Raw genomic sequence first — 14,503 nt, 5'->3', positions numbered from 1 at the left:
CGCAATTCTGAGAAAAAAAGTCAGAATTGTGAGATAAAAAGTCACAATTATTTATTATATTTTTTTATTCAGTGGCGGAAACAAGCTTCCATAGGGTTTGGCTACTACTGAAAGCAAACTGGCCCCGTCCACACTACGTTTTCGTTTAAAAACAGAGAATTAAAACAATCTCCGTCCACACTAGCGTTTTACCTGCGTATTAGAATTTATCTCCGTCCACACTAAAACGACTGAAAACGTGGATCACGTGACCATTCACCAACACTGGGCATGCGCGCGCCGGTGTAAACAGTGGTTGGCGAATCAGGGAAAGATAGGCTACGTCATGACTGATGACACCCAATCATAGAGCCGAGCGTGAGCCTCTGCGTCATCGTTTGTGAACTCCTCCGTTTTGTCTCGTCCACACTAAAACGCCCTCCGGAGATTCAAAACGCAAAACGCTGCAGCGTTTCTAAACTTCTCCGTTTTAGGTCTTCGTTCGTTTTTCCCGTGTGGACGGGAGGTGCAAACGTAGCAAAAGGTCTCCGTTTTTAAACGAAAACGCAGTAGTGTGGACGGGGCCTAACACACACACACACACACAAACCAAGGGGCTGTTTCCTACACAACACTGTTTTCAACTAAAACTGGAAAACTTTGTATGCGTTTTGGCATTTCGGGGCCCTGCATTTGCAAACTTTTCAAAATGGGTTTCAAAGTGCAGGTTTTTGAAAACGAAGCAGCAACGAACTATATCCTATATTAGATATTAACATCCAATAGTGTAAATCGCGGCAGCAATTTTATCTGTACTTTTGGGGCCAGAAAGTTGGCTGATTTGGCTGACAGGCCAGATTTAATGATGGAAATCCTGCAAAATCTCTTTGAATTGAAGTTTAAAATAGAAGTACAGTTTATGTGGGTACCAGCCCATGTGTAAAATGGGAATTAAAGGAAATGAAGAAGAGGGAGACAAAAAGCTTTGGGTGGACAGTTATTCAAAAAGCAACAAAGTTTAAATTAATTGAATTAAAAATCAGTCCAACAGTACCACACTAATAGTACCACCTTTCCCACGAAGTAAAAGTAGATCTAGTATTATAGGAAAGAAGAATCAAGGTTAATTTTTGACTAGTATTCTGTACTGTACAGGAATATATTGATATCATAGTTATGTTCAGATTTACACAGATGCATCAAAGAGTTTAGATAATAGGGTAGGAGAAGTCTTTTTTTTTTGTTCCAGAGTTTCATATTTCATCAGCGAAGTGGATAAGTGATAATGTATCAGTATACACTGCAATTCTGTTAGCAGTGGATAGAGGAAGACCATTGAGAACTGTTCAGATTCATCATCATTAGTCAGTTAGAGCAGTCAAGTAGAACCGATATTGATAAAAATTTATTCATCAAGCATTATAATTCAAATTATGGGTATTACAGTTATATTTGTGTGGGAATCAGTGTAACAGGTACATAAAGTGTACTGTTAAATGTATTTATAGTTTATTAGAATTCCCACAAAATTGTTTGTTGACATATACCTGATATTACTGCCTAAGTGAAGTTGAGTGTCTTTCCCTTTAATTGATGTGATGTCATGAGTCAATATAATTTCCTGTTCTGTCTCCTCCTCTTCCTCTTTACACTGGTGATGCAGTGAGAGAGCTAGAGAGGGTGATTCTCACTAAGAGGCTGATTACATTTTGTTTGTGCATCAGAATAAAAGATCGCTGAAACTGCTGAGTCCTGTCCTGTTTTTCTCGCGTGAATGACAAATTTATAACGTTATTATAACGAAATCACGTGACTCTGGCAGTTCCATACCATCTTCGATACCCATTTTTTCAGTCAGTTCGATACACTCCCCAAACCATTGATTCGAAACAAAATATGCGTAAAGGCTTCGTTCGAGTTTTGAAATTGCTGCCTGTTTCAGTAGCACCTCAATGCAGAACATGAGATCCACGGGGAGGAGTCGGATCACGATCCAAGGGGTGGAGATGGTTAGGATTAGGGTTGGGTTTAGGGATTAGGGGTGGGTTTAGGGATCAGGGGGCGGAGTTGGTTAGGTTTAGGTGTATGGAAGGTGGGAGGAGTTGGATCTGGATCCGACTCCTCCCCATGGATTTCATGTTCCGCAGTGAGGACCATCTCGCCTGTTTGGCTGAAGACTAGCCTAGAAATCTAGACGCACCCTAGCGGCAGCAAAAATTATTTTGCAGCATAGTGTGCTAACATCTTGACGTAGGTCTGGCATGCCAGGCTAGCTGAAGACTGATTTTGCATCGACTTGGGATGATCATCCCTTTTTACAGGGATGATCCATAACACGTGGATTCGGTCATTAAAGAATGTTTAAGGTTGCGTATCTGCTGTTATGCCTGACAGTGGTCAATGCAGGTAAGTTAATTTAATGCTTTCCTATCTATCTAGTTGCAACGCGGATAACTTAAACTATTTTGTACTCATGTGTGTGAGAATAATTACAACAATATTAGGCTATAAGAAATAGAGATTCACATATGGGCACAACCTAACGGGGGTTTAGTTGTAACACTTCTAAAGTGTAAGTACTTCGCTAGCATGACGCAAATATAGTGCGAACATTTCAAAGTAACGTTAGCCAATATCAACATCATTTTGCAAGATGTAAACAACACTGGTCCAGAAGCACTTCCTGTTTCAGTTTTTTAACACTACATAAAAGCTGGGACCAACAGAACATATAAAACTGAATCAAAAAGTTAAACAAACACCTTTAAGATGTTTTCTTTACATGTGAAATAAAGAAAACAGTTACAAACTGAAACAGGAAGTGTTTCTGGACCAGTGTTGTTTACATCTTGCAAAATGGTCTATAGACCAAACTTAGGCCATCACTAATGGTCCATTAGTGATGGCCTAAGTTTGGTCTAAAGTTTTTTTTTTCTTTCTAATTGAATTAAATTAAATTATGGTCTAATTGACTACTCTGTACTAATAATTCTCACCCTTGTGTATCCACAGGTTCTCACTCACTGATGGCTTTGGCAACATATATAGTTGGACAGACACCATTTCCTGAGTTCAGTGTTGTGTTGATGTTGGATGATCTGCAAATATTATATTATGACTCAACCACATGGAAAGTCTATCGCACTAACGGTGATTCAAAATACTATGATGAGGAGCAAAGTGATGTCAGTGTTGTATTTAAACACATGTATTATTCCATAAAAAATCGTGATTTTTATGTTAATGAACACCTCAATCACACAGATGGTGAGAACTATTAACAAATCATTTAATCATTTAACAGATGTAGCTTCTATATATGTTTTATATATTTTATTAAATAATTTGGTGTAAGACTTTAAAATGGTCATAAAGTCCAAAATATTCATTTATGTTCATTACATTTTTTTCTTTCTTTTAATTTGAAGGTGTACATGTGTATCAGAGACTTGCTGGATGCGAATTGTTGAATAATGGTAAACCAGGGCCAATTCATTCCTGGGATGCTTTTGATGGACAATGTATGGAGGAGTTAATCTATGACCTGGAAAAAAACGATATCCATTTGGAAAAGCCATGGATAGTATCATGGGACTACATAAAAAAGCTTCATGTACAGTATCTATATGAAAATGTTTATCATCCTGTTTGCATTAAAACTTTGCAGAGGTACCTGCATTTGGAAAAGAATAGTGTGATGAGAAAAGGTGAGAGAATCAACCTGGTTAACTTTAGTATAATTAAGATAGGGAAAAAATATAATTAACAAATATGACCCCGACAGAAGTACAGACAGAAAATGCATTCCTCTGAATGCGTAAATGAAACATGAGAACCATAAATAAGTAACTGATGCAACTATTTAACCACAGTAACACTTTTCCTTATTCTCTGTAGTGAAACCCAGAGTCCGACTCATGAGGAAAAAACTCCCAGACTCTCAAGGGCTTCAGATCAGCTGTCTGGCCACTGGTTTTTACCCCCGTCACATTAACCTGACCCTGTTCAGAGATGATCAGCCTGTGGATGATGATCACATCACAGGAGGAGAGATTCTTCCCAACGGAGATGGAACTTACCAGATGAGGAAGAATTTAGTGATCAGTGATGGAGAACTACGTGAAGGACATAATTACAACTGTACAATGAGGCACCTCAATCTGGACAACAAACTGGACATTATTTTTGGTAAATAAAAATGCCCAAACCAGCAAGCAAACAAACAAAAATGCCCCTTTTGACAACAACTACTATATTTACAGTAGTAATAACAAAAACTGTTACAGTATCTTTAGCTTTTGTATTTATTTTCCTGTTTTTTTTTCCCCAACACAATTTCAGATACAGATAAATACCCAGGACTAGGAAGATCCTTCCATCTGTCTTTAGTTATCAGTGTGTTGGTGTTAATGTGTGTGGCTGTTCTCATAACACTAATATGGAGGAAGAGACATGCTGATGGTAAATGCTCCACGGTCCAGTTCATTACATTTGATGCTCAATTAGAAAATGAAAGCATTTAGAAGAGGCTCTTTCGATGTTTACCGTATACAGTTTTGTGATTGTGACACTTTATTCTGGTTTATTTCATATTATTCAGGACGAGGCTCTGAGACGTCACAGAATAAATACTCCCCTACCCCATGTGAGTATACTATGTTTTAAATGAAGTCAGCAATATGTTCATTTTAAGTTTCATTTTGGAAAATTAAATGGAACCAAAGAAATGTTTTACTGATTTCAGCCTCCACGCATGATGACTTTGAAAGTTAGATGACTCTAAAAACACAGTAATTCGTCAGAGACAGCAATCGGTGGATCTGAAAAAAGGAGACATGCTGGAAAGAAGGCTGGACAGTCCAACCAAAGTGTTAATGCTATCAAAACACAGGCAAAGACATTTATGAAGACGCGACGCGAAGCAGAGTCATAGCCGTGTTTTATCGTTTAATAAAGCACAGCTATTGACCAATCAGTATCAAGGATTGGAACCAACCATTTAATAATACACATTAATGTTATGCTTTGTAAAACATGAGTGGTGACGAGCATTATAAAGAAGAACGTTTTGTCAATTGCATGACATGGCATCCACGACTCACGAACAGGCGCTGCATGCATGGCATATAGAATACTTCCTTTTTTTTTTTGTTTTAGAAGTGATGAAATGCTGATCATTTCTTTTCTTTGTGTACCATTACCTAAAATCTGCCCCCCTGCTGTCCTGGTCATGGTATGAATTAAAGGATTGGTTAACTTTTGAAAAAAACATTTGCTGATAATTTTACTCACATAATCGTTTACTCACAAAATGTAATTTAATTTACTCACAAAAGAAATTAAGGTTTTTGATGAAAACATTCCAGCATTTTTCTCCATATATGCAGTTCAGTGGGAACCAAACGGTTCAAGGTCCAAAAGACACTGTCCAAACTGCAAACTGTTCAAAGGGCTTTAAACGATTCCAGATTCCAGATGAATAAGGGTCTAATCTATTTGTTGTGAGTTGTATATTGTCATGTAGCCTACATTTCTTTGTATATCCTCTGTTGCAATAAAAAAGTCGTTTTTGTAGGCATTAAACTTCTTGATTTTTAAAAGACGATATCTCTGTTTACACTGAACTTGCAACTTCAACTTTGAATATAACGTTACTATTCATGCACCAACAGCAACATTAAACACCATTTAAAATGAAAAAAGTGAAATGCAATATGCACTTTTATTTTGGATCCAAAAGAAGAAGAACTTTTATTTTGGTTTTGGTGTGACGACGTCATAAAGGCTGCGCCTTTCTCATCTGTCTCTCAACATTTTTTTTTTTACGGTCTCAGCACAGGTTTGTGTTTCTGAACGATTATGTATTTAAGATGTTAAAATCGATGTATTTTAACTACTATAAAATGAATCAAATACGTATTATTTTTAGATTGAGAGTGTGGGTTGGGGAAACGATAGCCAGGCCACGGGCTAAATTTACTATATGGATATTTAGAAATAGTTCTTAATACAGAAGTGCCATATTTTTTCTAGTTAATAATTGCAATGATTAAATTTAGACGCATGAAAATACTGTCATCACTCACCCCATGTCGTCTTTTTCTGTGCAACATAAAATATATTTTACATTAGTATTAGTATGGTCTGAAAATTGTTTAATTGACCCTGTTAGTTTGTCCCGTAAATGGCTCATAAAAAATTATGAGTGTTATACTGTATGTCTGTAAGTAAAGTTCATTCATACTGAGTAACGCTGGGTTTTGATATAGGATTCATTCATTTCTACTAATTGTTTTTCTCATACTTAATATGGCTATTTGTCCAAAATACAGGAGAAACTCCTGCTGAAACAAATAAGATCACGTGACATCAAGATGGCGTTTATTAAAGAGGAGACTGAAGACATGAGAATTTCAGAACCATTCAGAATGAAACATAAAGATGTTGAGAAACAAACAGGTGGGTTCTCAAGTGTGAACTCTGTTATTTGTTTATTATTAAATTGTTGACATCTAAACAAATGTGATAACTTTGAAAAAAAAAAAAAAGCAGAATAAAACCCACTGTCATACTGGGTTAAATCCAGATGTATACTCCTGTATGAGCTATAAATCAATTTAAAAGATCACATTGTTCTTATAATACCAAAATTTATAGTCTTTTAATACCAAAAGTACTCTGAAATACTAGTAAAATTTTTACAGTTCTCAGTACCAGTTTCAGTATATAGCAAAAATAACTATTAAACTGTTTAATTATTATATTTAAGACTACTATTTATTATTAAAAACACTTTAGACGACGACAGCCTAGTGGTTTAACATAAAAAAAAGAATTTCATTATTTTAGTAAGGCAATAGCTATCATGCACACAATTTATATGAACTTATTTTTTTATTAATTTTGTTATCTGCTGGCCTCCTTGGAAGTTCAGTAAACTTCAATGAGTCTCTTTGTGTGCTGTGGCTCCCAGGCTGAGAAGACCATGGAACAAATTTTGGATGTGTCCCTTATCTGATACATGCATTTCTGGTTTTAAAGTTTGGAGTGTTTGATAAGGGAATCAAACAAAATTTGTGTTGTCGGAGGTACTCGAGGGCTAATTATGCTAATTATATAATTTTATGTACAAGAACATAATAATCTGGTAGTTTTATCAGGTCTTAAAATTAGGTAAATACAACCTCAGCAAAAAACAAAAACAAATTACATCCAAGTAATTATTCATTTTAAGTCCCCCTGTGGTGAAAATCCAGCTTTTAATGTTGTTAATATGTCTATGTGATGTTTTTAATATGCTTTAAGACAAACCATGTACAAATGCATAAGTCAACACCATATCGCTAGTGTTTCTCACCAATCACATCTATACTAATACTAATGAGATACTAATGAGACAAGTGTGGGTATAGTTATATTCAAGATATTTTAAGGGATAGTTCACCCAACAATTTAAATTACCTCATGATTTACTCATCCTCAAGCCATCCTAAGTGTATATGACATTCTTCTTTTAGACGAATACAATCGGAGTTATATTGCCCTGGCTCTTCCAAGCTTTATAATAGTTTTGAACTTTTAATTTATGTTTTGAAGTCCATTATAAATCCAATGGAATGACTCGTGAATGTAAGTACACGTTGATGGCCCCACCTTAAACTAAATTCCCAGTGATGCCCCTGAGCTGTAATGTACTTAGTCAACCACAGCTTTTCCATTTTGGCCTAGTTTATGTTAAATAAATAATAACACATTATTTTTGTTCATCTGAGGTATCTTTAGGCCTTTACTCATTTTTAAGATCTGCCAAAGACCAGATCATTTTTTTATTATTGTCCTGAGACATAATTAACAGAATTCATTTGGGTGCCCTTTCTTTTTCACATGACTGTAGCTGCTTGATGTCTTTTGCTTTGTGACATTAAACTGGGGTTAACTCTTTTTTCACCTTTCAGACCTGATGCAGCTTAAAGACGAGAGTCCAGAACTGAATGAAATGGTGGACAAAGTACAGTATGAGAAACATGATTTCATAACTGAAGATGAAAATTGCTCGCAGACTGACCATTCTTCCTCACAAAAAAGACGTGAGGAGACTGGATCTAAAAGATCTTTTGCCTGCGAACAGTGTGGAAACTTTTTCTCTACAGCAGGAAACCTTAAAATCCATATGAGAAGTCATACTGGAGAGAAGCCTTACACATGTGATCAGTGTGGAAAGAGTTACACACGAAGCAACACCTTAAAGGATCACATGATGGTTCACACTGGAGAAAGACCTTTTGAATGTGATCAGTGTGGAAAGAGTTACACGCGAAACAAGACCTTAATGGTTCACATGAGGATTCACACTGGAGAAAGGCCTTACACATGTAATCAGTGTGGAAAGTGTTTCATACGAAAAGACAACCTTAATTTACACATGAAAATTCACACCAGAGAGAACCATTTTATATGCCATCAGTGTGGAAAGAGTTTCAAAGACATTGAACACCTTAACAGGCATGTTATAATTCACTCCGAAGAGAAGCCCTTCAAATGTCCCCAATGTGGAAAGAAGTTTAAAATTAGTAAAAACATTAAGGCACACATGAGAAGTCACAGTGAAGAGAAGCCTTTTAAGTGTCATCAATGTGAAAAGGGTTTCCTAATAAATAAGGACCTCATAAGACACATGAGAAGTCACACTGAGGAGAGACCTTTCAAGTGCCATCAATGTGGAAAGGGATTAAAACATGAAGAATCACTTGCTTACCACATGAAAATTCACACCGGAGAGAAGCCTTTCAGCTGCTCTCAGTGTGGAAAGAGTTTCATACATAAAGGACAGCTTAATGCTCACATGAGAGTTCATACAAGAGACAACAATTTTAAATGCAAGCAATGTGGGCAGTGTTTTAAAGACAAGGATCTCTTTAAAATGCATAGAAAAGCTCACTTCCAAGAGAAGCCTTTCCCCTGTCTTCAGTGTGGAAGGAGATACAATCTCATAGGACGCCTTAAGAGTCACATGAAATCTCACGAGGGGGAATAGCCTTTCACCTTTTTTCGCCATGTGGAAAGTGGTTGATGCACAACGGACACCTTAGTTGTCACATGAGAATTTATTAAAAGAGAGAACGATTTAATATGTCAACTGTAAAGAGTTAAAAGGCACATGCATATTCACAGAGGAGAGAAGCTTTTATATTTTTCTAAACATTTGTGTTTAACAGAAGAAAGAATGAAACTCATACAGTTTCGGAACAATATGAGGATGAGTAAAGGATGACAGAATTAAAATTTTGGGAAATTATTAATTACTCACACTCATGTCTTTCCAAATCGTGACTTTCATTCATATTTGAAACACATATGATAATTTTTTTAATGAAATCTGAATACTTTCAATATAGGGACAGAAATCTCTCAAATGTCATTAAAAATGAAAAATGCAATGGGCTATATGCACGCATATATTCCGCATTTGATGCAAGGATGCTCGTCCATTTCCGGTTGTGGAGATTAAAACGGAGGAAAACCGAGGAAAACGGGATTATGGCAGAGTCTTCAAAATGTACTGTCCTCCAGTCTTTGAAATGAAACGTACATACGTTTAGATGTAATTTTATATATAGTTATATTTATTTAATATAATTTTAAAAAGAAGCATAAACACAACGAGGGGTGTCTGTTTTATCTGTTTTTGTGACTAACGTTTCTTTAGTATAACCATGGAGTATAAAATTCAATATAAATTCTCGGTATTGCATTGGACTCTACGATCGGCGGAAGTTATCGAGCATCCCTAATGCTTCACCGGAAATACCGCCGAGCATAGAGCCCATAAAGGAAAATCTATTTTTAACAAATGCAACAAAATCTATTAACTAATTTCTGAATTTTCTTTCTTTTACATTTAACATTTTTTAATGGTTATTTGTATGCATTTTTTTTATGTACCGGGGCAATGTGAAGCATTTGAATAATGATTTTGGTAAAGCTTGGGTAAAAAACATTGAACCCATTATATTTTAAAAATAAAACGGAAGATCACCATGTTAAGGACAAATGCACAACAATTTTGCCACGTTGTCCCTCTCAGAGCATACCAGTTAATAAAGTATCAGTGTATGTATACAAATACATATTTAAATGAAATTTCTGTGAACGGGACTTTTATTTTGGTCTGGTGTCATGACATCATAAGGCTGCACTACACCGATCTCCCTGGGTTCGGTTCGGAATGTAAAAAGGGTTCAACAGAGGTTTGAGGTTTTTGAACGCTCGAGAATTTAAAGTGTTTAAATCTTAACAAATCGTTCAGTCTTATATCATGTTATGAGGTGCCGTGTGACGCTTTACAGTTAAGTTTTCAGTTATGGATAGCCTAGTTGCCGTTGTCTCATTCAGTTTCCAAGTTGTGACTTTAGAAATGATTAATTAATTATATTTTTGTGTCGGAAAACTGAACTATAAAGAGTATACATGAACTGATAGTTTTTCTCTTAAATGTCAGATTGTTCGCCATTTCATTTAATTTTAATTTATCAACACAATCAACTGACAACATTTTGTTTTTAAATGCATAATTCTAGAATTCACTTTACATTTTCATAATACTTTACATTTTCTTAATTACATAATATTGTTATTTGTACAAGTCTTTTATGTACATTTATATGCACGTTCTGTGATTTTAGGCTGTATGTGGAGAGGACTTTTATGTTGTCTGGTGCTATGACATCATAAGGCTGCGCCGCTCTCTGATTTCACAAAGGTTTGAGTTTTTTGAACGCATAAATATTTGAGGTGTTTAAATTTATAAACATCGTTCAATATACTCAAAGTTTTTACGAGTAATGTGAAATGAATGGATATTGTGCGAGGTGTCGTGCGATGCTTTACAGTTCAGTTTTCAGTTAACGTTGTCATTTTCCGTCACTTCAGAAATTATTATTTAATCTCATTACACCCATTTTATGTTTATATTTTGTCTGAAAACTGTACTAAAGCATTAACGTTACATGAACTTGTAGGTTGTTTTGTAAATTGCTATTTTAAGAGTTATCTGCAAGTGCATTAAATACATTTTAAAGAATTTTACCTTTTTTTTCCCCCTTCTATTGATTGTTTTCCTCGTTTTTAACTTGGGAAATGTCCAAACATACAGGACCAAGAAACAATTGGTGATACCTGAGAGATCCATGTGAAAGTTTTCCAAGATGGCATTTGTTAAAGAGGAGTCTGAAGACATAAGAATTTCAGAACCATTCAGTGTGAAACATGAAGATACTGAACAAAAAGGTTAGTTTTCAATTGTGAACTCAGATACTTGTTTTTCATTTTCAAAATGTTGACATGTAAGCAAATAATTTTCAAAAGTCATGTAAATTGACAATCCGAACATATGAAGATTTATTAAAGACAATGAAGAATCAAGTCGAGTGCCACAATTAAAGCTGATTAGCTAATATATATATATATATATATATATATATATATATATATATATATATTCATAATTGTCTTAATGGACTGAAGCACACAAGTTGTGAGCAAAATCAAAACACAAATCAAGGTTACAGAAACGTGACATGAAATAAAGTCCCAAAAAAGTATCCATGTATGCTACTTTCTTTTCTGAGTTAAATATCTCCAAACTGGAACTAAATTTGACTGATGACAGTCAGAATTATAGTTGATGGATGTGAATATGATAACTTCTTGTTACGATGAACACAGCAGATATATTCACCTCAGAGAAGAAGGAACATGGATTGTATTTCAAGTCTCGTGTTTGGTAATCTTGAATTCTCACAACTTTTTCTGGGTGAGACGAAGTAAACTGTGGTGCTAATAGAGCCTCAAGATTGTGGCATGTCTGAGAAGTGGTGTAATTGGCTGAGAAACCAACCCTGGTCCTGGTGTAACAACAGTAATACAGATGGAATGAATCCCTTGCTTACCACAGTTTTGAGTGAATTTGGACACTGCCGGAAGGCCTGACGATTTTGCATAGTTTTTGCTTGCTGTTTAATAAATGATGTTTTATAAACAAATGCTGCGTCCCAATTCACATACAAATCTTTTCCCGAGTCATTTGGTTCATTCAACGAACGAAACAAACGAATTGACTCTGGAAAAGATTAGTTCATTTTGATGAACGAGTTCGAATAGGAGAGTCACGAACGCGCATCAGAGAACAGAGCAAGGCGAGCCTTTCCCGCTGGAGTCCAAATCAAAGTGTTGCTGACCCATGCGGACTTGTGATACCGAGAACGTTAGCCTGCTAAGTTTTTGTATGCTTTTAATGAAGCTCCGGTGTTGCGTGATGGGAAGTGAATAAGGTAGCTGTAAATGTCACCAAACTCAATGTCAGGAAGTTTTTCTACACATTTAATGGCAAAAAAATTAACCCTATAGGCTATTTCTTTTTGTGATGCGAAAAAAACAAAACGATTCTGTTCAGTATCGATATATTTTGTGTATGCGATTATATCAATACCATAGAGCAATGTATTGCAATATTTAGGCTAATTATAAAAATAATTATAATATAAGTATAAATGAAGAGTTCCATTTGAAATTTTGATTGGAAAATAAATGGACGATATGATTCAAGCTGTAGGCGCCATCTCCTGGTGAGATGGGGGAATTCAGTCTGTGACTGTCACAGTGCATTATGGGTGTTATCTAGCCGTTGAGCCAACATCGGTTGTACATTCGTTATTGCTGTGCATTGTGGGAGTGAATGAGATTGAATGGTTTCGGACACCTACAAATGGCTGTCCTCTCAAATAGTGCCCTATTTAAGGGTATAGGCGGGCAATTTCGGACACAGCCCAAGACCTGAAATGGGTGGCAGACAAAGGAGACATATTATATGAGTCTCATTCATTCAGCTCCCTAGCTCTTAAGCTTGTGAATCAGTATATCGTGTACTTGAATTCAGGCACTGGTAAGGATGGTAAAGGACCCTGGCTCACTATACATTGGCACATTGATAATGCTGTTTCTGGCAACCTGACAACATCCTCATTCATTGAATCACTACATGGTATTTTGGAACAACAGCAGAACTGATATCTTTCTGACATTATTTTTTAATATCATTTAAAGTACACTATGATTAATACTTGTTGTTACATATACCTGCAACATTTCAGGTGTAAATAAATTATAAATGTTAGCAAGATTATGTTCTTCAACTGTTTAGTCAACATGACATCATGACTTTTGCGTAAACATACACGCCACTTTCAAGTCAAGTCGGCATGTTATCTAAATGTCTGAGCGAAACGAAGCAGAATGTACAATTCATACATACACCTTTCATACATTTCAAGAGATCAGTCTGGTTTAGTTATGATTGTTTATGCTAAAACGGGAAAATGGCTGGGAACCCCTGATTATAAATTGTCATAAAATTATCACTGCTGCGGGTATTTACACTTGCTAATTTCCATTAATAGGATGACAGAATTAACCTTTAGCACTTTGAATACAAATAGTTGTTTGATGCCTGTTGCTTTGGGGTTAACTTGCATTTTTCTTATTTCTCCATTCAGACCTGATGCCACTTAAAGAAGAGAGTCAAGAACTGAATGAAATAGAGGAGACACAATTGTTTGAGAAACATGATTTCATAACTGATGATAAACTTAGCTCACAGCCTGAACAGTCTTTCTCACAAAAAAGAAGGAAGGGGCCAGGATCTAAAAGATCTTTCCCCTGTCAAGAGTGTGGAAAATCGTACACTACAGCACAAACCTTTAAATACCACATGCAAATTCACACTGGAGATAAAATTTTTACATGTGATGAATGTGGAATGAGTTTCATACGTAAAATCACCCTTGATTTCCACATGAGACTTCACTCAGGAGAGAAGCATTTTATATGCCATCAGTGTGGAGAGAGTTTCACGTCTGTGAAACACCTGAACATTCACATGATAATGCACTCCAGAATGAAGCCCTATGATTGTTACCTATGTGAAAAGGTGTTCAGATTTAAAAAGGGCCTAAGGGAACACTTGAGAAGTCACACTGCGGAGAAGCCTTTCCGAAAAGAGAACGCTTTGAAATGTACTCGGTGTGAGAAGATTTTTACACAGAAGAAACTCTTTAACATACATAAAAACAGTCACCCTGAAGAGCAACATTTCTCCTGTCCTGAATGTGATATGAGTTTCACATCTAAAGGAAACCTTAAGACTCACATGAGGATTCACACTGGAGAGAGACCTTACACCTGGGAAGATTTTCATACATGAAGGACACCTTAAGTATCACATGAAAATTCACAAAAGAGTGAATGATTTAAAGCCTGGGACACTTGCGGGTCGGTCGCCTGTGGTTGAGAGATCAAGCATTAACGTTTTTATTTTTATTTTATTTTAATAAAGCCACTGAACTTGGTAAAACGCAACAAATGTGTGCCACTCTTTTACTTTTTTCCAACAAAGCATATCTCTTCAACATCAATGCTAAAACATACACGTATTGAATATACAAGGTTAACAGAAATTATTCTATTATTA

General features: G+C 35.8%; 3 protein-coding genes across 4 annotated transcripts; all 3 read left to right on the top strand.

Moving 5' to 3' along the window:
• The first annotated feature begins 2,145 nt into the window (after positions 1-2,145).
• LOC120489458 (major histocompatibility complex class I-related protein 1) lies at positions 2,146-5,584 on the top strand. Of its 2 annotated transcripts, none has more exons than XM_089119529.1 (7): positions 2,146-2,385; positions 2,992-3,129; positions 3,408-3,686; positions 3,877-4,167; positions 4,321-4,440; positions 4,580-4,624; positions 4,724-5,584. In XM_089119529.1, the coding sequence occupies exons 1-7, from the start codon at positions 2,337-2,339 to the stop codon at positions 4,750-4,752; spliced, it is 951 nt and encodes a 316-aa protein (XP_088975655.1). In that variant the 5' UTR covers positions 2,146-2,336; the 3' UTR covers positions 4,753-5,584. The 2 variants fall into 2 exon arrangements, with proteins under 2 accessions (XP_088975655.1, XP_088975654.1); XM_089119528.1 differs by having other exon boundaries at positions 2,992-3,246.
• Positions 5,585-5,757: 173 nt separating this feature from the next.
• Positions 5,758-10,067, top strand: LOC120485494 (uncharacterized). Its single transcript, XM_039681309.2, has 3 exons — positions 5,758-5,818; positions 6,312-6,438; positions 7,935-10,067. Exons 2-3 carry the CDS (start codon positions 6,354-6,356, stop codon positions 9,011-9,013), a joined length of 1,164 nt encoding a protein of 387 aa, XP_039537243.2. The 5' UTR covers positions 5,758-5,818; positions 6,312-6,353; the 3' UTR covers positions 9,014-10,067.
• A 118-nt stretch (positions 10,068-10,185) lies between these two features.
• Positions 10,186-14,413, top strand: LOC120485599 (uncharacterized). The gene is made up of 3 exons (XM_089119527.1): positions 10,186-10,738; positions 11,132-11,265; positions 13,530-14,413. The coding sequence occupies exons 2-3, from the start codon at positions 11,184-11,186 to the stop codon at positions 14,234-14,236; spliced, it is 789 nt and encodes a 262-aa protein (XP_088975653.1). The 5' UTR covers positions 10,186-10,738; positions 11,132-11,183; the 3' UTR covers positions 14,237-14,413.
• The last annotated feature ends 90 nt before the right edge of the window (positions 14,414-14,503 follow it).

Source organism: Pimephales promelas, chromosome 14, assembly GCF_988280905.1.
Source record: "Pimephales promelas chromosome 14, fPimPro1.hap1.1, whole genome shotgun sequence".
NCBI lineage: Eukaryota > Metazoa > Chordata > Actinopteri > Cypriniformes > Leuciscidae > Pimephales > Pimephales promelas.
The sequence above is the reverse complement of the archived record's forward strand: the minus strand, read 5'-3'. Positions and strand labels throughout refer to the sequence as shown.

What these genes read in the sequence shown, in the direction of transcription:
- LOC120485599 (XM_089119527.1), top strand. Translation starts at nt 11,184, where the DNA reads ATGGCATTTGTTAAAGAGGAGTCTGAAGACATAAGAATTTCAGAACCA. An exon ending in TGAAGATACTGAACAAAAAG is followed by an intron (nt 11,266 to 13,529) that starts GTTAGTTTTCAA and finishes TTCTCCATTCAG; the next exon opens with ACCTGATGCCACTTAAAGAA.
- LOC120489458 (XM_089119528.1), top strand. Translation starts at nt 2,337, where the DNA reads ATGTTTAAGGTTGCGTATCTGCTGTTATGCCTGACAGTGGTCAATGCA. An exon ending in ACACCTCAATCACACAGATG is followed by an intron (nt 3,247 to 3,407) that starts GTGAGAACTATT and finishes TTTAATTTGAAG; the next exon opens with GTGTACATGTGTATCAGAGA. An exon ending in TAAATACTCCCCTACCCCAT is followed by an intron (nt 4,625 to 4,723) that starts GTGAGTATACTA and finishes TACTGATTTCAG; the next exon opens with CCTCCACGCATGATGACTTT.
- LOC120485494 (XM_039681309.2), top strand. Translation starts at nt 6,354, where the DNA reads ATGGCGTTTATTAAAGAGGAGACTGAAGACATGAGAATTTCAGAACCA. An exon ending in AGATGTTGAGAAACAAACAG is followed by an intron (nt 6,439 to 7,934) that starts GTGGGTTCTCAA and finishes TTCACCTTTCAG; the next exon opens with ACCTGATGCAGCTTAAAGAC.